The 24,986-nt window shown below is 40.1% G+C and overlaps 1 protein-coding gene across 2 annotated transcripts in view; it reads left to right on the forward strand.

Moving 5' to 3' along the window:
• Positions 1–24,986, forward strand: part of LOC122646120 (endonuclease 4-like) — a 55,204-nt gene that overhangs the window by 27,338 nt on the left and 2,880 nt on the right. The window contains exons 5-9 of one of the 2 annotated variants that reach the window (XR_006330776.1): positions 2,475–2,558; positions 4,421–4,513; positions 23,232–23,299; positions 23,924–23,983; positions 24,026–24,108. Coding sequence is in view for 1 of the 2 variants with exons in the window: in XM_043839938.1 (XP_043695873.1) it covers positions 2,475–2,558; positions 4,421–4,513; positions 23,232–23,299; positions 24,035–24,108 (319 nt within the window). In the remaining variant the exon portion in view is untranslated. The remainder of the gene's footprint in view (positions 1–2,474; positions 2,559–4,420; positions 4,514–23,231; positions 23,300–23,923; positions 23,984–24,025; positions 24,109–24,986) is intronic. The other variant, XM_043839938.1, reaches the window with a different exon arrangement.

The raw sequence follows: 24,986 nt of genomic DNA on the forward strand, positions 1-24,986 counted from the left end.
GAAACTTCATCCAAGGATGGAAAGGGAGACCTCCCCTAAGGTCTGTAGATGAATGGGCTCATACTCTGGATTGAACCCACCAAGTAGAGAGAAAATCCTTTCAACTTCCTGGTTCTTGTAGACTTTAATTTCATCTTCAGAGTTGGAGAGTCGAAGGTACCTGTAGTGATCATATTCCTGCCACAGGTTGATAACAGTGTTGTAGTAGTCAGAGATGCTCCTATCACCCTGTTTCATACTGGTGACTTTTTGGTGGATTTTGGTACACGTTTGCATAGTCACTAACTTGATCAAAGGTCTGGGCGACACTATCCCACATATCCTTTGCAGTTTCCTTGTTCATAAACCTCCTACTTATCTCAAGTTTCATGGAGAAGACCAATCAGGTCATAACTGTTGAGTTCTTAGTCTCCCATTTCAAATATCTTGGATCAGTAGTGGCAAGCTCCTTAATAGAGCCAGTAATATACCCCAACTTTCTCCTACTTCGCGGGGACATCTTCACAGAATGAGACCAGTTTAATAGTTGGTATTGTCCAACTTCACAATAGAGATTTGGGTGTTGGGGTTATCAAAGGAGGTCATAGTAGGGAAACCACTACTCAGGTTGCTATCAGGAGTTGGTCCACTGACCTCCCAATCATTCCCAGATATAGTAGACATAATATGCAGACACTTCAATAGGCAATATAGTGTTATGCTCAAATGGGGAGTTTGCTCAACCCAAACAAAGGTGGCAAACCAGTAAACAAATGGCTCCAAATCAACCAAATCAACCAGACAAGGAGCAAATAACAAAGCCAACTGGCATACAGAAAGCAAAAATCTTGTAGAACACTAACCAAATCCTTCTAACACCCTAGAGTCTTCAGTCCATAGTACCCAACAAGGATAAAAGGGTGTAACTCTTTCATTCTCATTAACTAATAAGCATCCAAGGCATCCAGCTTTCAAAAAAGATTCAACCAAAGAGCCACAAACAGAGCTGGCAGTACCTGTACAGCAGCAAAAAAGAGAGCAACAGTCTCTAACCTTCTCCCTTCAAGAACCGAGCCCTTGGGGCTTTGACACCTCTAGGCGACTCAAAGGAGCCTAGCTTCAAGGCAAAATAACCTGCCAAGAGGCAGAATCCAAACTGAAACAAGAATGGTTGGCGGAAATTCTGGGTTCTTCTCCAAGTGCTTTAATGCAGTTTTCCAGCCAGGAGACCTCCTCCATTCATCATTTCTTTGAAGATCTAACCACAATAGATAATTTTATGTGAAGTACTTTACATAGTATGGTCTCTATGGAACCCTTTACATTTCTAGGGTTCCAAAGAGAGTTGAGAAGCAAGAGGATCTAGGTCGACTCTCAAAATCTTCTCTAATAAATGAGTTAACTCAAGGAAGAAAACAAGAAGCAAGAGCTGAGTGAGGAAGAAGAAGAAGAAGAAGAAGAAGAAGAAGAAGAGAAGAGAAGAGAGGAGAAATGAGAGAATCGATTATGTGTGTTGAGTGATTCTCAACACACATATTAGCTTCATTAATTAACTTCTATAAATTACACAGACCTCCCTAGGGGGGTAAAGGGAAATAAGAAAAAGAAAGAAGATTTACAACTTAGTCATGTCTTATAACAAGATTGTGACAGAACTACTCTTATACAATAAATATTCTAATAACTCCCCAACACCAAGATGTCAACTCTCGCATACTATAGGTCTAGAGGAACCCTCTCTTCTTTGTCGGTTCCTTACTGAGAGTGAGAGCTATGAAAGCTCTACTGACTCTCAAGACAGTGCAAATGTTTCAGCAACTCTTCATTTGCACTTCCAAGGATTCGAGATGTCAATCCTTACATACTCTAGGTGTAGAGGAACCCTCTCTTCTTAGTCGGGTTCCTAACTGAGAGAGTGAGAGCTTTGAATGCTCTACCGACCCTCAAAACAGTGCAAATGCTCTGATACCAAGTACAGTTATTCCTTTGTAAGTAACACTATTTCCCTCATATACAATTTACATCACTATGCACAAAGTACCCTCACTACCCATTCCTACAGTTTTAGCTACACCAGAGTTTGTGAAACTGAAATTGTGTTTTAGGGGCAGCTTATTATGTATGAGTTTCTAGTATTGTATTTTTGGTAGTTTGTTCCTAGAACCTAGGGGTCTTTTCCATTGATTGTATTCTTTATTCATAGAAAAACCAAAAAATTAAAGACAATGTGGCAGCCTAAGGTTGCTGCTTCTGTCATTTGTGACTCCCTAATGCTGGCTAGGTTGATTGGCACATGGCAAGAGTATCTTTTATCATCCACATGTACCATTGCCTTCAGAAGGCTTGGGCTTCCAGATTTCTAGCTGGCTACCAAATTAAAATTTACTTTTTCTTCTTGGTTTTTCATCCATGTTGACAGAGCCAATTTCATGACAGAACTCTTACAAGAATACATGCTCCTGGTTGTTGTTGTAATTATTTCCTTGTTAATGCAGCCGCTTCATGTTGGTTTCACTGGAGATGAAGGTGGGAACACTATAATGGTCCATTGGTACCGAAGGAAGTCCAATTTACACCATGTGAGTGCTGAGAATTTTCTCTAGTTAAAACCTTTATACTTTTTCACTCCTTTTTTTCTTTTTTTTTTGTGTGTGTGTGTGTGTGTGTGTGTGTGTGTGTGTGGTGGTGGTGGTTTTACTAGTTTAAGTCTTCAGAAACCATAACATTGATAATGGAAGTAAATTAGGTGACACATGCTAATCTATACCTGCAATGGCTGAGTAACCTGTTCTTTTTAATCAAATTTTCTTTCTTTTTTGCTAATATGCTTCTATTTAGAGGAAATCTGATGTAGGACAAAACATGAAGAAAAAGAGGTCAAAACACTGTTCACGTGAACAATGTCAGCCCCTATATTGCCTTGGTGTGAATGCTACTAGAAGATCCTGTGGGGCCCAAGACCAGATCGTGTGAAGACTTTTTTAGAGGAGTCAATTTTGTCTATTCGTGGGGATTTAGAAGTTAGTTTAGTTTCTATTTTAATAGTTATTTTGTTTCTATTTTCTGTTTTAGTAACTTAGTCAAGTAGGCTTTCTATTTCAGTTAGTTTATAATTCAGTTTAATACTTGTAAAGCAAGTCTCAGCCATGTAAAAGACTGCTATTTTATTTCCTTCTATTTTTGATTCATCCCTTGAGTCTGTTTATATGTAACAGCCCATAGAGGCTCCCCACGATTTAGTGAATGATTGAGTATTGCTTCGAGCATGTTTCTTATCCCATTGTGAGGATGAAGGGAAGAGGGCCTAGCTGGTGAGAGACGAAACCCATGAAGGGCTGAGAGAGCCTGGCTGGTGAGAGCCGAATCTCCTTATCCCCTTTTCTTTTCTTCTCTTATCTTCTTTTCTTATTCCACTCGATCTCCCTGACCTGCTGCGATTGCTGTGAAGATCCTTAAAGGTTGCAATCATTTTCCAATACTCCAAGTTGCTGCTTTTGCTGATTCAGCAAAAGCGAGGCTACACATACCCTACGATTACAGTTCTGCCCTGGGTTTTGTTGCAGACTTCAAGCTTGCATATCTCCTTATTCTACCATCATAATCTGCTGAGTTTTGGAGCACAAACCACATGCATCAGGGCCTCGACTCGATCCAGATTTGAGCCCAAGTTGTTGGCTGGTTTGGCCTGCAGGGATTAGCTTTCTATTTTGGTGTCACTTTCATATCTCCCAACATAGCCATTGGAATTGACCGTGAATTTCAGTAAGGCTCCCCATCACTGCAAGCTCCACTCGATCCAAGTTTGGATCCATTCCCACTGTTGGTTTGGTTTCTACACCCATTTCTATACTTTCTAATTTTGGTGCTCTTGGTAGTCTTGTTTCTGGCCATTCAAATCAGCCCCTACTTGGGGGGGTTTGCTGAGCATTCTCAGCCCTGCACTCGACCTTGATTACAGTCCCATTACTTGACTGAAATCTGAGTTTCTGTTTGCACCCTAAATCTGATTTTTGGGTCTGGTTATACCCTACTGTTGGGGTTAATGTTAGTTGACTGCTGTGAATTATTGTGGTTTTAATTGGGGCTAGGTTAACCCTAATCTAGTCTTACATTAAAATCTCTTCATCACGTTATACCATCTCCCCTAACAATTCCTTTGACAGTTGTAAAGAGTAAGAGATAGTCATCTCTTCTTTTAAATAGAAGTTTCCTAGCCATGACCATATCATTAGCATAGTTGTGCAGAGCTAGGTGAAAGACAAATAGTGAGATCCATAAAAGATACTGATTGGCTGAACTTGTGCTGCTTCTTTTCATATAGTAAACAGGTTATTTATTTATTTATTGAGAATGGCGGGAGGGGGGGGGGTTGTGTGATGGTGTGAGAAGGTTATTCTTCTTTGCTTGCATGTCTGATCCAAATTTATTGCTTTCTTTCTAGATATGGGATACCATGATCATCGAGTCTGCCCTGAAGACATTCTATGATTCAGATCTTGCAGTAATGATACAAGCCATTCAGAGGAATATATCAGTAAGTTTTCTGTTTCTTCTTCAATCATTTTTTTTTTTTTTTTTGAGAATTCAACCGACTTACGGTACTAAATTACACAGACCAAGATTTTTAATGGTGTTTATAACATATGGATACCTTCCTTACATGCCCTTTGTATGCAGTGGAGATTACAGTTATTTTCCTTCATTTCTGTTAAGATTCAGAGTTTTTACTGCAGGGGTATACTTGTAATATCTTTGCTGATTAGGGTCTTATGTGTGTGGTACATAAGTATTAAGGGGATACTAGTAATTCCTTACACTTTTAATCATAAATATACCCTACTACTATCAATTGGAAATTTGGAAGGTTAAGCTATTCTCTCCAATTGGTGGTTCCAAATTTGCTCTCTATTCTCTTCCTCATTTCTTCTTATAGTTGTCATTGTTGGTTGTTTTAAGTTTGGAACTATCACATGGTATCCGAGCATTGAACAACCAGCAGTTGCGATCCATCTTCTTAGTTTGAGAGTCCCATTAGGGCTTTCTTTTGCTGTGGATTGCAGCAACGTATGTTGTTTTGATTTTGTGTGAAACCCTAGTTGATTGAAACATGAAAAACTAGGGTTTCTTATGATGATGATGAAGATTGATACTTCCATGGAGCAATGTTAATACCTTGTGCAACGTTGGATCACCTTGGGGAGAGAGAGAGATGTTGGGGGAAAGTGGGGTAAAATGATAGGTATTAAATGCCCCAATGCCATGACATCATCAAAAGGTTCCTAGAATCACCACTAAGGGTCTACTAAATCACCACAACTGGGAGCATTTTGAATCACCACATAACCAAAGGAAAAAATCCGATTTCTATTCATTAAATTCGTGTGCAGGGCTGTACTCCCCTACAAACTTATATTAAAGACTCAAAACAGGTCTCAAACTAAGCCTAAAACTCCTCCATAGCTTACCTTAGAGGTAGTCTTAACCATAGTTTGAATTTTGATCGAGATGTTAAAATTTTGGAGAAATAATTTGGTTCGACATGAGTCGAAACAAAAACCTATGTGAAGCACAGGGATGTCCAGATTTCGGTGAAATTTTGACTCGTTTCAGAGAAGTTTTGTTCATTTCGACTCATTTCACGAAATTTCGAACATGAGCCTGTATATAAAAGCAAGAATTTGGCAAAATTTTGCGGTTTTGCCCCTTTTTACTTGAGAGCTCTATTACTGCAAAAAAACCTCAATTTTTGGCAATATTCTTCATTCTACTACTGAATTAAGGCTTGATGGTCAACTATGGATCATCCATTTTAACATTTGGGTGGATTTGAAGTAGGCATTTGTCCAAATTTCTCTTAATTTCATTTCCCACCTATAGGGATGTTGTGATGGACTTTGAGAGATTTTTCAAGCAGAGTATAATATGGTCATCATATGTCATAAGGTCCGTTGACAAACTACCACTTTGGGTGTTCTTTTCCACTGGTCTAATGATTCAAACATGCTTAAATAAGTACTCACTGAAGTTTTAGGAAAAATTCCAGGTTTTGGTCACCGAATGGTCAATTTGAAATTTCCATTGAAATGGACCTAATTTCAATATCAAAATTACCGAAATGTCGAAATGTCAAAATATTGGAATATTTTAGTTTCGGTTGGGATTGAAATTCCACCAACATCCAAATTTTTTAACCTTGGTCTTTACCGACTAGGATACTGTAAAATAATGAAGGAACAACTTGAAACAAGGCTGGAGTCATAGAGACCTAATCCAACACGACTAAAACACTTAAATAACAGTTAAAAATAAATAGGACTCGAATACCCCAACTTTAGTAATTAATAAATTTCGTATTCATTACTTGTACCCCTATTTTATGCCATTAAATTGACCTATTACAATAAAAACCAAATGGACCGAAGGTCCAATATATATGTAACCCGACCCAAGGCTTATTTCCACTAAAATAAGCCCACTTCCATAGTTGTTACAGTGGCTAGTCGACCCAAGGTATTGGAGAGGATATGGACACAAGGTGACACCAACAAGGTGCCCACCTAGGCGATCAAGGCACCCGCCTAGGTGATCAAGGTGCCTGGACACCTTGACAACTATGCTCACTTCTGTATCAATTCTACTCATCCACAATTTTCGTAGTGATGCCGAATCAGACTCGCATAATCATTCTCCAATTTGAAGTTGAATTTTGACTTTTGGCGAACAATAATAAAGAAATCAGCAACCATTTACAGTCCTTTAATAGCTCTGATATCAAATAGTGCAGTGCTAATCCCGAACCAGTGAAATTAGATCAGTTTGCGACAGGATCGCAGGTATAGGAATAGAACAAGGTATGACAGAAAACCAGATAACTCGATTTAAACAATTCTGATCAGCCTGAAATTTGCAGTCGAATGAACAATACAAGCATTAGATCGAGTCTGTAAAGTATGATCTGAATCTGACGGACAGATTTGAGGTAATGAGAGTATCCTTCTGATGCTAGGATTCTTAAAACCCACAAAACTAGAGAATTTGATAGCAGAAATTTTATGTCTCTTTAACAAGAACGGAAACTGATATGCAATTTTGGGAAAGAAAAGATATCATTGAAGAATCAACACTTGATCTGCAGAGCTAGGATCACCACTAGTACTACAACGTCAGAATCACCACCAGGGGTCCTACTATATCATCACAAGAGGGACCATTCTGAACCACTACAAAACCAAAGGCCAAAAAGGCTGACTTCTACTCATCAAATTTGTGTGCAGGGCTGTAACCCTTGCAAACTTATTAAAAGACTTAAAACAGGACTCAAACTAAGCCTAAAACTGCTCCAGAACATAGCTTGCCTTGGAGGTAGTCTTAACTAACTAGGATACCAACAAAATAATGAAGAAAACAATTTGAAACAAGGTTGGACTCATAGACCTAATCCAGCCCAACTAAAACATTTAATAACAATTAAAAAATATTGGAATAGGACTCTAGCTAAACCTTAGTCACTCCACAACTTAAGTAATTAATAATCCCGTATTCATTACTCCTACCCTATGTTAAGCCCACTTAATTGCCCTATTACAATAAAAATCCCACTGGACCAAAGGCCCAACATATATGTAAATTAACCCATGGTTTATTTTTGTTAAAATAAGCCCACATGTGTTTTATCTGTATCTGTGAGTGCTGGATCAAAAAGACATCCACCCTCTTTGAATGAAGATCTCTTATTCCTGTTAATTCTTTTAAAAAAGTTTACCAACAAAAGAATCGGAATCATTTCTAACTCGGTTAGCTGGCTCGTCAACAACAACAAACTAAGCCTTATCCCATCTAAATGGGGTTGGCTACATGGATCCTGGCAAATCAAAGTAAGATAAAAGAAGAAATGAAGACACAAGAGATGAGAAGTGCGAAAAGAGAAATGAAGTAAATGAAAGCAAGAGGAAATAGGACCAGCCCAGGAAGTCAAGGAAATATCAGCTATATGGGGTTGGGAACATGGATCTTTGACCTTCAAAAGGCTCTATTCGAGGTCATACTTGGTTCAAGACCCAGATTACGCATGTCATTCCTCGTTCACTCTCGTATGGTCATTTTCGGCCTGCTCCTAGCTCTTTTAGCTTCTTCAATCAGAATCAGATCACTCCTCCATGTTGGGGCATCCTTAGGCCTCCATTGAACTGGCTCATCATACCCCTCAAATCCCCAGCTACAGCCCACAGGATTAGGGACCCATGTTTCTTGTCCTTGTTCTTGAAATGCTGCCTCCTAAACATATGAAAGAGTTCACGAAACTCTTATTGCAGTATTCAGTGAACACCAGTCTCCTCCAAGATGCCTTATCCATCACCTTATTAGCAAACAGATATCACTACCAAACATGAGAGACAGACTTTGCAGCCCCTAGACACAACAGACAGCACTTGGGACTAATTGGCCCTCTGTATGATCCTTGATGTTTTCTATTCTATACTGGTGTTTTGATGAATAATTGCATCTTAATAGGAGATCCCTTCACCCAGGCAGAGCTTTGGAGGAAATCCAAGTGATTCAGAAAGTAAGGCATCTCTATCAACAGCTGCACTAAACATAGCAGTAAACTCATTCTTGGACTTCTATTGGGGCACATGCCAATACACTGTTTTGCCTCTTACCACCTTAATCTCACACCTAGGGTTATGGAATGGAAAACTACACTATGAGCCATGGAAGAATGAAATCCCCATCCTGCCAAACTTGTAAACCTTTCTTGTCTGTTTGACTAGTTTTGTCAATAGAGGTCTAGTAATGTTGAAAGAACTTGTAAAATGGCCAGGTTCCCCATTTCTTGTCTGCCTGTGTGTTGTGTTGCTGTAGGCATGGAAAGATGAAACTTTCATCCTCTTATAGGCCATTCTATCATAATGCTTGAGCCTAGTTTTTCATGATGCCTTTTCGAAGGCCCGTTCCATAGCTAGTCCTAATCTCCCACTTGTTCAAAAGCCCTTAATTTGCTATAATTATCCATAAACATTTAGACCATAAGGCCTTGTTCATTTTTGTCTTCTTCCCCCTTTCTTCCTCCTCTGTTCAGGATTACAAACCTGACTCCACTAGACAAGGCTGTAACTAGAAGAATCCCTCCATCCAAACATAGGAAATCATGTTGAATTTGATCTAATCTGTTCATCACTAAGCTTGAATGTTGAAGAGGCAAAGAACATAGGTTGGCACTGAAATAGAATAAGAAGAAAGAAGAAGATGAGAAAGAAGAAGAGGGGAGGAAGAAAGAACTGCTGCAACAGATTGGGAGTCACAGCTGTAAGAGAGGCTGCCCCCAAACAATCACAATTAATAACAAAATCAATAGGGTAGAGGCCAAAAGACCAAAATACCCCCAAGAGGGAAATTGTGGACTAGTAATAGAGCTAATCAACGGTAACATCTAACACTCCCCCTCAAGCTGGAGCATATATGTTAATCATGCCCAGCTTGTTACAAATATAATCTACTCTCACACTCCCCAAAGACCTTGTAAACAAATCAGCAAGTTGCCCCCCCGTTCGAACATGAAGAGGAGAAATAATTCCTTGTTGCAGCTTCTCACAAACAAAATGATAGTCAATTTCAATGTGTTTCGTTCTCTCATGAAACATAGGATTAGTGGAAATATGAATGCCAGCCTGACTATCACACCATAATAACATAGGAGTCATCACCAAACCCAAGCTCTGTCATCAATTGTTTAACCCACATCAGCTCACAAGTGCCATGCGCCATAACACGATACTCCGACTCAGCACTGGACCGAGCTACCACAGTCTGTTTCTTGCTCTTCCATGAAATAAGGTTCCCTCCAATAAACACACAATAACCTGAAGTAGATCTTCGATCAACTTGAGACCTTGCCCAGTCAGCATCAGTGAAACCATCAATCCTCCCATGACCGTGATCAAAATATTGAAGACCACGTCCTAGAGCTTTCTTGATATAGCGTAAAACCCTTATAACTGCATCCCAATGAGACGTTCGAGGAGCGGACATAAACTGACTCAGTACACTGACAGGAAAGGAGATGTCAGGTCTAGTCACTATCAAATAGTTGAGTTTCCCTACAAGTCTCCGATACTTCTCTGGATCATCAAAGACATCGCTATCATCTGCCATAAGTTTCAAATTAGGATCCATAGGAGTATCCAAAGGTTTAGATCCCAGTAACCCTGTCTATGAAAGCAAGTCAAGAACATACTTTCGTTGTGATAGCGAAATCCCTTTCTGTGATTAAGCTACCTCAATATCCAAGAAATATTTCAGTCGTCCCAGGTCCTTAGTTTGAAACCGCTGTCCCAAATGTGTCTTCAAGCTCTCAATACTTGAAGAATCATCTCCTATGATCATAGTTGTCATGGCGTCGCCATATTGGCATATCATCCACCGATATGGATGATGTAAGAATATCGACGGATATGGCCTCTATGTCGTCGCCATGGCGCCGCCATACCATGACATATGGCCATATCGGGCGACATGGTTGTTTCAAATTATAAAACTTAATTTTTTAACAATAATTTTTTTTAACCATTTTTTATTTTAATGCTTTTTCCTTAACATAAAAAAAATTTTAAAAAATATCAAACAGAAAACACTAATACACTATTGACTAATACACAATCACATATTCACATCAACAAATTTTTTTTTTATTTAGATGGGTTTTATATTAGCTTTATTCACTCAATATAAATTACGTTCTTGTAATTGTTTTTTTGTTTTGTTACTTTTGTAGTCACTTTCATATGAATTATATCTCAACTCTCATGATTTTTCAACTTTATTATCAGCAAGACTATTACTATCAATTATTTGATAATCCATGATTTCATATACACTAATGGATATTACACTTTCATGAATTAAATCATAGTAGATTAGTAGTACACTTTCATGTTAATTTTTTATGTTATAGGGTATATATTATAGCATACTAAATGACATAAAAAATAGAGAAAATAAAAAATAAAACATGGTCGATATGATCACCATGGCGGGCGACATGTTGATATATCGACATGACACCCCCCCACCGACTTGGATCTCCGTGACGACGTGACAACTATGCCTGTGATGACAATGTCATCAACATAAACTACCAAAAACATCCTCCCTGCATCAGAGTACCGGAAAAACACCGAATGATCACTCTCAGACCGAGTCAATCCAAAATCTAACACAACATCTGTAAACCAGCCAAACCATGCCCGTGGCGACTTTTTCAGCCATAGAACGATTTCTTCAGCCTACACATCTTACCAGACTCTCCTTGAGCAACAAACTCAGGAGGTTGCTCCATATACACTTCCTCATGGAGATCACCATGCAAGAATGCATTCTTCACATCTAACTGAAACAAAGGCCAGTGGTGTGTAGCAGCCAAAGAAATAAAAATGCGAACAAAAATAAGTTTCGCAACAGGAGAAAAGGTATTTAGGTAGTCAACACCATAGACCTGGGCATACCCTTTAGCAACAAGACGGGCCTTCAATTGAGCTACAAACCCATCATGATTGACTTTCACCACAAATACCCACTGACAACCAATGGCAAACTTACCAGAGGGTAAAGAAATAAGGTCCCATGATTGATTGTCCTTCAGCGCAAATAATTCCTCAGTCATAGCAGCTCTCCACCCAGGGTTAGACAATGCTTCTGCCACAGACTTAGGAATAGGATGACACTCAACAGTAGACAAACAAGCAACAAAAGTAGGGGACAAACCAGCATAGGACACAAAGTTAGATATAGGATGTTGGGTACAACTCCGAATACCCTTACGAAAAGCAATAGGAACATCTAAATCAGAAACATCAGGAATGGGAATGAAAGAGGAATTACCGATTAGAGGATCCTGAGGCGAAGAAGACGAGGTAGAGGCATCCAACTGGGTACTATATCTCTCCATAGGGGTAATGCGAGTTATCAGCTTGTTGAAGGAGCAATGTTGGAACACAACAACTGGATTTGTAGGAGGTGGCACTACTGGTAAAGGATCCTACAATGGAGAAGAATTTTCGATAACATAGACGGGCAGATCATCGTCAAAATCTGAACAAGGCAGCGAAGATTCAACAAACGGAGTAGATCCAAAGGAGACATCAGCTGTAATAAAGTATTTCTTTAATCAAAAGAGTAACACGATAACCCTTTTGAGTTTTAGAATACCCCACAAAAGGCATTTAAGAGCCCTAGGATCCAACTTAGAGCGACTAGGATGATGATCTCGAATAAAACAAACACTCCCAAACACACGAGGGGGTAAAACAAACAAAGGTTGAGAAGGAACCAATAAAGAAAATGGGATACCCCCACGTAGGACTGAAGACGGAAGACGGTTAATAAGATAACATGCTGTCAAAACGGCATCAGCCCAAAAAATTTTAGCCACTTTCATCTCAAACAAAAGAGATCGAGTGACTTCCATCAGATGTCTGTTTTTCCTTTCGACCAAACCATTTTGTTGAGGTGTGTCCGAACAAGAGGACTGATGAATTATGCCATGCTGAACCATAAATGCATTAAAAGGAGCAGAGAAGTACTCTTTAGCATTATCACTATGAAGAACTTTTAATGAAGTATTAAACTGATTCTGGATTTCAAGTTAAAATGGAGAATAACTTAGAACGATTCTTCATTAAATAAATCCAGATAACCCTGAAATAATCATCAACAAAAGTAACAAAGTAACGAAAACCCAACTGAGAAACAACTGGACAAGGGCCCCATACATCAGAATGAACTAAAGAAAAAGGGTGGGCAGCCCGTTTATTGACTCTGGGGGGATAACTTACACGGTGCAGTTTCTCAAACTGACAGGACTCACAATTAAGACTAGAAACAGACTTAAAACGACTATCCAGAATTTTCAAACTCTCCAATGAAAGATGACCCAAACGACAATGAATCTGATGAGGAAGCGCCACACTCGAACATGCCGCAGCTGATGTGTCTTCAAGTAGATATAACCCCCCAGATTCACGGCCTCTACCAATCAATTGTCTTCTTCAACATAAGATCCTGAAACACACAGTAGCCGGGAAAAAAGGTAACAGAACAATTATGTGTTTTGGTGAACTTGTGAACAGACAATAAATTAAAAGGAAACTTAGGCAAATAAGAAACAGAAGATAAGGACAAGGATGAGGTAGCATGCATAGTGCCTGTACCCCGAACCTGAGCTAAAGATCCATCAGCTAACACAACATTTGAAGAAGACTCGCGAAATGAAGAAAAAATACCTGAAACCCCACTCATATGATCCGAAGCACCTGAATCAATGATCTAGCGACGAGAAGTGGATGAAAGGCATGCAGTGGCATTACCTGTCTGAACCAAAGTAGCAGAAGAGAATTGAGATGACTGGGAATTTTGAAACTGAGTAAAGCGCTGATAATCTTCATCAAACATCGTTACAGTTTTACCCTTAGACTTGGAGGGAGAAGGGACAACCGGATCACTACTAGCAGAGTTGGCAAATTGCGGTGGTTTACCATGCAGTTTCCAACGAAAGCGTTGTATGTGGCCAGGCTTACCACAATGATGACAAGTCCGCACTGGACCTGAATTCTTAGAAGCATCAAAAGTGGGAGCTTTACTAGTACCAATCCCACGACCACGACCAGCACCACTGGTACCTATTCCACCCTTAATACCACGGTTTGGTGGAAAAGAAGCAAGTGCAGAATTTTCAGCATTGGTGGAATCTTGACTGCTCTCCCGTGAAGCACGTAAAACCCTAGAAAAGGTCTCTGAAAGAGTGGTGACCTTATCCCCACCAAGAATTTGAGACCTCACCGATTCAAATTCATTACGAAGTCCACCCAAAAACACCATAACTGCAAACTGCTCTCGCTGATTTTGCATTGCCTGTACATCCGACGTAATTGGAAGGACGGAATTCAGCTCCTCGTACAACCGTTTGAAGTCAGCAAAATATTTTGTAACATTAAGATTCTTTTGATCCACTTTATAGAAAGCCTGAGACAGATCATAAATACGTGACAAGTTGTCCTGTCTAGAGTACAGGACATTCAAATAGTCCCATAATTCCTTTACTGTATCGATATGACTCACCAAGTCTGCAATCTGATTTTTCATTGAATTCAGCATTTGGCTCAATATCCTTGCATCCACAGTGTCCCATGTTTGATCATCAACAGTTTTCATTTTTGTCAAGTGATCCTGTTGATCACGGCCAGTCAAAGTCAATCTGACCACCTTCTTCCGTTGCTGAAAATTCGATATTCCCTCTAACTTTCGATCAATAATACGATGAGAAGATGAAAGTTCAGTCACGGTAGTCTTGGTCTCAACCATTGTCACAAATCAAAGTAACTGTCAAACCACAGAGACAGCCAACAAATAGGCCACCAAATAGACACGATTAAAATAAAAATCGTGAATCACCTCCAAAGCATAAACTAACTCACCAAAGAAAATCCACGATTGGATACTTCAAGTATCGCTGACTTCCATCAACTTCACTGCTCAACACACTTCATCAAAATCACCAAAAATCAGACGTAGTTCATATAATCACGAACTAGTCCTTAGACAAACATAAAAAACAGCATAGGGTGCTGCACCCCTTCAAATGAAAGCCTGAAAAATCTTCAAACCTATCAAGTTGTAGAAAAAGATTTCAGCCACTGTAAAACCTTGATCAAAAGAGAACGACTGATCCTTGGAAGCGTGAACCAGTCCCTATCGATCCTGCTCTGATACCATGAAATAGAATAAGAAGAAAGAAGAAGAGAGAAAGAAGAAGAGAGGAGAACTGCTGCAACAGATTGGGAGTCACAGCCGTAAGAGAGGCTGCCCCCAAACACACTATTAATAACAAAATCAATAGGGTAAAGGCCAAAAGGCCAAAATACCCCCAAGAGGGAAATCGTGGACTAGTAATAGCGCTAATCTATGATTTCCCTCCCCCTTACAACGATAACATCTAACAGGCACGATTGATTCAACTTCCAATTACCCTTAATGACATTAATCTTCCCTCCCTGTGATAAGTCCTTCATGTTCCAAGAGACTGATATTTTGTTACTAGAAGCTCCAAGAAGAAGTAAATTAACTGGAAGATGAATAAATGGACATCAAAATACAAGAAATATCCCTCACTGTTATTTCAGTTTTGGCATTGTTGATTTCTAATCCTGATATTGCTTCAAATCATCTCAATGTGCAACCCAGATAGTTTTTATTGATAATGAGAAGCCCACAAAAGATTGACGAGGCATTAACAAATTGTAAATGAGAATTTGGGAATAGAGTATCCTTCCACCCATTCCATCCTTTATAGCCTTTACTAGCGTTTCACCCAAAGCCTTAAGCGACCAATACAAAAGAAAAGGAGATAGAGGATCTTCTTAGAACCCTTCCACTTAAATATTTCAAGCCACTCCATCCACTATGGAAAGTAGTTACCTGATGTTCGGTAGGCATGTCTCTGTCCGTTTCCTCCATTTCTTACCAAGCCATTCTCTACACGCCAATGTGTTATGAGAAGTATTGGTCACATAGTGTTGTAATATGGAATTCAAGAGTAGAATTGTCCTAGGAATAATATTGTAATTGTTCCCGTTCTAGATTCTTCTATTTTCTATTATAAATAAAGCTGGCCTGTGTCATATTAACACAAGTCCTTATTTTCTCTCAAAGATTTTGTTAGTATAAGAGCGGGCAAAATTATTGGGATTCACACCCTAGTCGATGAACCTGCCGAAACCCTAAACTAGTCGCCGACCACCATCCTTTTGCCTCCCTCTCTCTCTTTCTCAACTCTACTCCCTCTCTCTTTCCAACTCTCTCGTCTCTCTCGCCTCCTCTCTCTCTCTCTCTCGACCCTCTTGTTTCTCTCGCCCCTCACTCCTTCCGCCTCTCTCACCTCTCTTTCTCACCCTCTATCGAGAGCCTCTACTGAAACAGCCCTCGGTGGTTGTTCTTCTCTCCACCGAGGGCCCCTTTATTGTTGCTGGTTTCTCTATGAATTAATCTAGCCACTTGCATGATTGCTGATTTTTTTTAAGTACAATTTGCTACCGTAGCGCATGGTCGTGATATTTGATGTGCTGCGGCTGCTATTTTTGGTGATTTTCTTTGATCAAGGTTGATCTCCTTCTTCACAATGTCTGATGGTAGTGTTACTTTGACTGGAATTGAAGGAGTGGGTCAGGTACCCAAAATATTTTTCCCTCCTTCCCGATTAGTCCCATAAAGCTTGATGGGAGTAACTATCTCATGTGGTCCCGTTTGTGTTTCCTTTCAATCGACTCTCATGGGTATACTAGATACCTCACGGGTGAAATTGCGAAACCTACTGATACTGGTCCATTGTTGAAGAAGTGGAGTTTTGACAACTCTCTGGTAATTTTTTTTTTGATCAGTTCTATGCAACCCAATATTGCCCGTGGCTACTTCTTGTTGGATTCTGCTGAAATAATTTGGAAGGCTGCCAAGGAGACATACTCCCAGCTTGGTAACGCTGCCCAAGTATATAAGTTACTCAAAACGGTTCATGATATTAAGCAGAAGGAGGTTTCCCTTTCACAGTACTATTCTGAGTTGCGCAGTCTTTGGCAAGGGCTGGATTTTTATGAGACCTTCCGGGCTACTTGCACTACTGATGCTTCTAATTTCAAGAAGTGTGAGGACATGTTGTGTGTTTGCGATTTTTTGGCTCGTCTGAATATTGAATATGACCAGATTCGTGCTCAGGTGCTTAGTCGCAACCCATTCCCTACTCTGGAGCAGTCATATTCCCTTGTTCAGTTAGAAGAAAGCAGGTGTGCTGCTATGATGCAGCCCATTACTCAGGCAAGGTCAGCGTTATATACAGGGGCTGGATCTCAGCCCAAAGGTGGTGCCTCTCGTTCTAGTGACCATTCCTCTTCTGATTGGGGAACCTGTTAAATGTGAGTATTGTGGGAAGGAGTGTCACACGAATGATTATTGCTGGAAATTACATGGCCGACCGGCCAATGGTCGTGGCCATGGTCGATGCCGTGGCTCTTCTGATTTATCACAGGCTAAGCATACTGAAGCAACTCCTGCTGCACCCATAGGTACCTCACTCTCTGAGGATGAGCTTACTATTCTCAGGCGTCTTATGACCAAGCTTGAGCCTTTACCAGCCATGTCTTATATTGCTGCCAGCTCTGCTCCACCTTCGTCTTCAGCTTCTTCTTCCTCTAATTTTGTCCACTTAGGTATTTCTTTTTCAGGTCATAGTGCATCTGTAGCTCCTAGTCACTGGATTATTGATTCCAGAACTACCGATCATGTGACCAGACTGCCTAGTAATTTTTTCAAGTATACTCCCTGCTCAGGTAACGAATGTGTGCGGATTGCTGATGGTTCCCTTTCCACACTCTCTGGAAAGGGGTCTATTCAGTGTTCTTCCACACTTCCTTTAACTTCGGTTCTTCGTGTCCCTAATTTTAACACCAATCTCATTTCTATTAGCAGCATTACTCATGATTTAAATTGTGAAGTCACTTTTTTCCCTTCTCATTGTGTCTTTTAGGACTTGGAGATGGGGCGAATGATTGGCTGTGGTAGAGTTAGTGCTGGTTTACACTTGCTTAATGACTCTCCTAGTTCGGTTTCAGCTTCTTCACATGCTCCTCAAGTGCATCAATTGGATTCTGCTTCAACAGCCCTTTTGGAATTATCTCAGTGGCATAGGCGTTTGGGACATCCCCCTGTCAGAACTTGAGCTCAGCTTTTTCCCAGTTTATTTAAACAATGTAATCTGAATAATTTTTTTTGTGATGCTTGTGTTTTTGCCAAGCAAACCAGAAGTTCTTATTTACCTTCCGATAATATTAGTTTTGAGCCTTTTATTTTGATGTTTGGGGCCCTGCCTGCTGTGTGCTTGAAACGGTTACCGCTGTTACTTTCATTGATTGTAATACTTGTACTACTTGGGTCTATCTGCTTCATTCCAAGAGCGAAGTGTTCTATTGCTTTAGAACCTTTCACAATAGATCAAGACTCAATTTGCTGCCAAAGTAAAGTTTCTTCGAAGTGATAATGGCACAAAGTACATGGATGGTGCATTTCAGTCTTATTTGGCAGATCAAGGTATTATTCATCAAACAAGTTGTGTTGACACGCCTGCCCAGAATGGGGTTGTCGAAAGGACAAACTGCCATCTTTGGAAGTGGCTCGGTCATTGATGTTTGAAATGAATGTACCCTCACAATATTGGAGTGATGCCATTCTCACAGCTGCCTATTTAATCAATCGAATGCCATCTCGTGTTTTGGGTGGCAGTTCTCCCTTAGAGGCTCTTCAAGGAAACACTACTTTCATTGTCCCACCTAAAGTGTTCAGCTGTGTGTGTTTCGCCCATCAGAAAGGGAAATTTGATCCTCGTGGGCTTCGCTGCATTTTCCTTGGATATTCACCCACTCAGAAGGGTTACAAATGTTACCATCTGCCGTCTCGCCGCCTACTGGTCACAATGGATGTAATTTTTCAGGAGACCGAGGCCTATTACTCGCGGGCAGCACCTCTTTAGGGGGAGTCAAGCACTAGTGAAAATGTGCTGATTTTTCCCTTGACACCACAGTTGATGATTCCTTGACTCCTCCAACTGATGCCGATCCTCCTGTTCAGAGGGAGTCCACTGGTGTTGATCCTTCAGTCCAAGGGGAGAATAAAGGCAGCAAATCCATGAAGACATTTGTTTGGAGTCGCTTTCACAAACAGCAAGATAACACCACTTCCACTACTGCTCTACCACCTCAGTCCTAGCCCTCGGATCCAAGCCCTCCTCCTACTGAGTTTGGTAATGTTCTTCCCTCGCTTGATCCTTCACTTGAATTACCCATTGCTGTCCGTAAAGGAAGTAGGACATGCACTCAACATCCTATTTCCAAATTTATATCTTATGATTCTCTTTCCCCTTCCTCTCGTGCCTTTTTGCTCTTTCCTTGTCTTCTGTTTCTATTCCTCAGAGTTGGCAAGAAGCTATGACACACTCTCGCTGAAAAGAAGCTATGCTAAAAGAAATGTAGGCGCTTGGTAAGAATGATACTTGGGAACTTGTAACTCTTCCTTGGGGAACAAAACTTGTGGGCTGCAAATGGGTTTTCACCGTAAAACAGAAGGCCGATGGCACTGTCGACAGATATAAGGCTAGATTAGTGGCTAAGGGCTTCACCCAGACCTACGACGTAGACTATCAAGAGACATTTGCACCTGTTGCAAAGATGAATACCATTCAGGTAATTTTATATTGTGCAGTCAATCAGGGTTGGGAACTGCAACAACTTGACGTAAAAAATGTTTTCCTTCATGGTGAGCTTGAAGAGGAAGTTTACATAGAATTTCCTCATGATTTTGCAAGCAAAGAGATTCATGGGAAGGGATGCAGGTTGAAGCGGGCATTATACGGGTTAAAGCAGTCGCCCAGAGCATGGTTTGGCCGTTTCCACAAGGCGATGATATCCGTGGGCTATACACAAAGCAATGCAGACCATACCCGTTTGATTAAACAAACTGGCCCGCATATCACTGTTCTCATTGTGTACGTTGATGATATAGTTGTGACAGGAACATAGTTGTCATGGCGTCCTGGCGCTGGAGAGGGTTGCATGGCGACCTATGCCATGGCGACCCTCTTCGATTTCTTCTTTCCCTCTTCAATTTCTTTCGATTTCTTCTTTCCCTCTTCGATTTCTTCTTCCTGTCTTCTTTCCCTCTTCGATTTCTTTCGATTTCTTCTTTCCCTCTTCGATTTCTTCTTCGATTTCTGAATTTTCTTCTTAAAACTTGAGAAACAATAGAGAAAAAATAAAACATGGCTTGAGTATACATCTATTAACACATTAAAAATAGAGAAAATAAAAAATAAAACATGGTCGACATGCTCGCCTTGGCAACGCCATGGCGGACGACATGTCGATATATCGACGTGACACCCCTCTACCGACTTGGATCGCCGTGACGCCGTGACAACTATGAACAGGAAGTGACTCTACAAAAATCTCAAACCTTAAAAAAATTACTTGGCGCAGGAGTTTGAAATTAAGGATTTGGGTCAGCTTCGATATTTCTTGGGCATAGATCAAGTCAAGGTATATTTTTATCCCAAAGGAAATATACCTTAGATCTTCTGTTAGAAACTGGGATGCTCGGGAGTCGTCCAAGTGATGTACCTATTGAGGCTAATTCTCACTTAAAGAGCAATGATGGAGATCCGGTTGACAAGGGTCAGTACCAACGATTAGTTGGTCAGCTGATTTATCTTTCCCATACTTGGCCTAATATAACACATGCGGTTCTCTCTACATGGCCATATGAAAGTCGAAGCCTTCACTGATGCTGATTGGGCTGGTTCATCGGACGATCAGAGGTCCACCACTGGCTACTGCAGCTTTGTTAGAGGTAATCTTGTGACATGGCGAAGCAAGAAGCAGACTATGGTTGCAAGATCAAGTGCAAAAGCTAAGTTCTGAGCAATGGCACATGGTATTTGTGAGTTGCTCTAGCTAAAAGGCCTTCTACAAGATCTTGGTGTTCCTCCACAGGCAAGGTACTAAAACTTGGAACTTGACCCTAGGAAAAATCGAGATCTCGGTCGAGTTCTCGAGATCTCGATCGAGTTGGTGCATTTTGTTTTTTCAACTCGAAACCTCAACTCGGTGGGTTTTAGACCTAGTTTGGGTCTGAAACTTGGTATTTAGCCTATTTTAGGCCATTTAAACACAATGACATAATCAGATTTTGCAAAAACAAAGTCCAAATAGGAGTTGTACTTCGGACCTTAAGTTGGTAGGCGTCATGTACTAAAATACCCTACTCTACACATAATTTAGTAATAGAAAGCAAGCAAAACATTCAATTAATAGCTAAACAACTTAAATAAGCATTAGAAATGTTAAAGTGGTAAATCAAACTGTTTAATAATGTTACAAGTTACAACTATCATCCCATAAATTGAGTTTGAATCAAGTATTCAGTCCTCAGTAGTGCCACATAGTCTTCCCATGACGTAATGTTGTTGCACTGTTGCATATACTCTTCCTCAGTCCCCAGTAGTGCCACATAGTCTTGAAGATGTGTAGTTGAATCTTTCAAATGTACAGCTGAATCTACTCTCCCGTAGGTTACAACTTCAAATCCAGAGCTAAAATGAGTCACAACTTTCAAATGGGGAAGAAAACAGCTTTTGGACAAAACTCGATCGAGTTCTGTCGAGTTAGGTGACTTTTAAAGAAGTAGATGGGTCGAGATCTGGGTCGATCCAAGATCTCGACACGACCGAGAAAGTGTAATTTTTTAACTCGTATACCAACTAGACTCGACTTCTTAAAAAAACGCGATCTCGGTCGAGATCTCGCGAGTTCTTGAACTATGTCCTCAGGTCCCTTTGATGTTGTATTATGATAGTAAGTCAACTATTAACATTGCCCATAATCTGGTACAACAAGATAGAACCAAGCACGGGGAGATCAACCGGCATTTTATCAAGGAAAAAATTGAGCAAGGACTTATTTGTATACCCTTTTTTAATTCTGCAGATCAATTAGCAGATGTCTTTACCAAGGGTCTTAGTAGTAAAATTTTCCAGTTTGTTATTTCCAAGTTGGGTATGTGTGATATCCATGCACCAACTTGAGGGGGAGTATTGTAATTAGGGGTGCAAGTTTGGCCCTGTCGGCCCGAACCCGCCCTGAGTCTGAACAGGGTCTGGGCTGAGATATGTGGCCCTGAGGGTCAGGGCTGGAAATTTCTGGCCCTGAGTCAGGGTCGGGTCGGGCCAGGGTTGAGGCCTCAGGTTAAGCTTGGCCCGGCCCGGCCCGGCCCAACCCTGTTTTAAGTTATAGTATAAAATATATATTGATATAATATATATTATAAACTTTAAACGTTACCCACATTTGTTATATAATATATTATATATGAAGATAATAAGAGGTATAATACATTTTATTATAGTGTTGTTTTTCATAAAATTTGTAATTTTCTCCCCAGCCCATTCTAGGCTTCCAGCCCAGGCATTTCTTTCCCCCTCCCCATGATCATGGTACTAAATCTCGTTTCGTTTCGGTGTTTCGGTTTGACCGAAATTTCCGAGATACTGAAATTTCGTCGAAATATGGTATTTTTCTGTGGGTGTAAAATGCCAAAAATGATCGAGATTTCCGAAATTTTCGAAACGAGATGACCGAAATTACTGAGATTTCTGAAATTTCCGAAACGAGATGACCGAAATTTCCGAAATATTCGAAATATTGCATTTTTTCATATCGGACTTGCGTTTCGTTTCGGATAGGTCGAGATATTCGAAATATTCGATATCTCGACCGAAATTTCGCCAGTTTTAGTACTATGCCCATGATCAGGGCCAATCAGGGTCAGCCCGGCCTGACCTCAGGGGGGTCAGGGTTGGATTTTTCAGGCCCTGAGTCAGGGTCGGGTCGGGCCAGCAAAGAGGACTCAAGGTTGGGCTAGGGTTTTGTAAAGCCTGGCCCAACCCGACCCTATTGCAGCCCTAGTTGTAATACGGGATTCAAGGGTAGAATTGTCCTAGGGATAATATTGTAATTGTTCCCATTCTAGATTCTTCTATTTTCTATGGTAAGTAAAGCTGGCCTGTGTCACATTGACACAAGTCATTATTCTCTCCCAAAGATTTTGTCGCATAGGTATATGATGTTTTTTTTTTTTTTTGGGGGGGGGGGGGGGGGAGCAACATTGCATGCAACACTTGGGATATCATGTCAGATCCTAGAGCCAATGTGAGAGCAGATCCAAATATTCTAAGAGATCCAGAAACTCAAAGTGATGTCAACCCTGCACCACTCTCCAATTGGATGCCTGATTTCTTCTTGTAGTCTCTGATGCTTTAATGTTGTAAGAATGATTTCTGTAATGCTTGTGACTCGAACTAACTGATGACACGAGTATCCTCAGCAAATTTAAATATTCTAAGAGATCTAGATACTCTTATTGAGGTCAACCCAGCATTGCTCATGGATTACATGCCTGATTTCTTCTTGTAGTTTCCGATATTTTATTGTTGTCAATTATTTTGTAATGCATGTGACTTAAACTAACTTCTGTTTTCAACTCTATGAGAAGCTTTAATTCAGTTATAGTGTATAGTGATTGTAGTTTGTTTGAGGTTTACGTTAAAGTATTTAAGTGTGCATGTCTCTGTGTATTTTCTCAATTATTTTCTTTTATTTTATATGAAGGATGGTTGGTCTTCAGACATTTCGTCATGGGAAAATTGTGTTTCAGGATATGTTGCTTGTCCAGACCCGTAAGTGATTCCTCTTGTTGTGTCTTTCAAATCTGACTTTATGCAGGATATAAAAACTCTAAGCTTGAGTCCTCCATTCACAGTATAGAACTAATATGCAAAGCACTAATAATGAAGTTATGTGTGTTTAGTTATTAATTTATTATGTATGCTGGGTTTGTACTCATGACACAAGATTTTGGTTCGTGATGTCAAAATACCGATTCACATAGATTATAAAATTAAGATGCTAAAATGGGCCAAAATGGGAAAGCAAAATACTAGCATTGAGCCATTTAATCATAATTTTATTTTCATTCCATGTTAATGTGGCTGTATTGATGAACCATTCACATGTGTTCAATACTGAAGTAGAACAAGCAACAAGAAGTAAAAGTTTTGGAAGAAAATGACTAGATTAAACAGTTACAGTTGAAAATATGGAGCAATAATAGATGTTTAACCATGTCAAACATGCACTTTCACATAGGTTTGTCTCTACATCCCTCAACCCTGAGAATGCTTCTTTTTTTATTTATTTTTAATATGGTTTTTGGATGGCCTAGAATGCTGGAGGACATTTTATGCAAATGTCCACGGCATATGTGTATGCTGCATGCACTCAATTTACATTAGTTATGGCAGATGCTCTGACATACAAAACAACATAAACTAAAAACATAAATGGAGTTTCTTCCGTCTCTCATGTTATAAGAATAGGGTGTTTCAATATGGTTGAGTGACTCATTTTTTCAGGTATGCTTCTGAAAGCATTAGTTTGGCTTGCAAGTTTGCTTACAGGAATGCAACACCAGGAAGCACTCTCAAAGGTATTCTGGACTACTATATTTTCTGTCAACTGAAAATTAATTCTTTGGTGGTGAACTTACTACTTTTTCTTTGTTTTATAAAATAGGTTACGTAGACAATCATTTTATTCAGGTAATGGTTCAAAATTCACCAAGAAATACTTGACCCTTGTTGTCATATTATTATGGCCGCAACAACAGATTGACACAACTCAGTGTCCTGGACTGGTAGCATAAAAGTCGTTTGAGGTGGGGCAAGGGGTGTGTCAGAGGCCAAAAAAGGCTATGTACTGGAATTCAAACTTCAAAGACCTGTTCATAGAATACGTGGAAAAAAACATGCAGAAAATAAAGTCATGTTCATTGATATCAGGACAGGTAGTTGGGATAATGTAGTCCTAGGTTTGAATAGTCAAACGAGGAGCCAAATAACCAGGATCTGCTATGAACAGTAATTCGGGTAGGTAAAAAGTTGGTGTTTTGGTCAAATTAGGGTTAGGGTTTAAGGGGACCTAGGGTTTGATGGTAGGGTTAGGGTTAGATGATGCAGGAGTCTTCTGGTGAAGGACTTGTTGAGGTTTTTAATAAGTCTAAGACTGCTAAACAAAATCGGCAGCAGGTTTTTGACTCTAGGATTATGTTTATGGAAGAAGGGAGAGTAAGGATTTCTAGGGTTTGGGTGTTTAGAGGATTAGAAGAAATGCTAGAGTTTGGGATGATTCAAACTTACTAGTTGTTGAAGCAGTACTTGAAAACAACAGCTTGTTTGAATGAAAGATCCTTGAAAAATCAGAACTTGAACTCACAATCTGCTGGCCGACTGGGGCAGAATTGGGAAATTAGGGCAGAATTAGGGTTAGGTTTAGGGTAATAGGGTTGGATCTTATTTAGTAAAGCTA

Source organism: Telopea speciosissima, chromosome 1 (assembly GCF_018873765.1).
Source record: "Telopea speciosissima isolate NSW1024214 ecotype Mountain lineage chromosome 1, Tspe_v1, whole genome shotgun sequence".
NCBI lineage: Eukaryota > Viridiplantae > Streptophyta > Magnoliopsida > Proteales > Proteaceae > Telopea > Telopea speciosissima.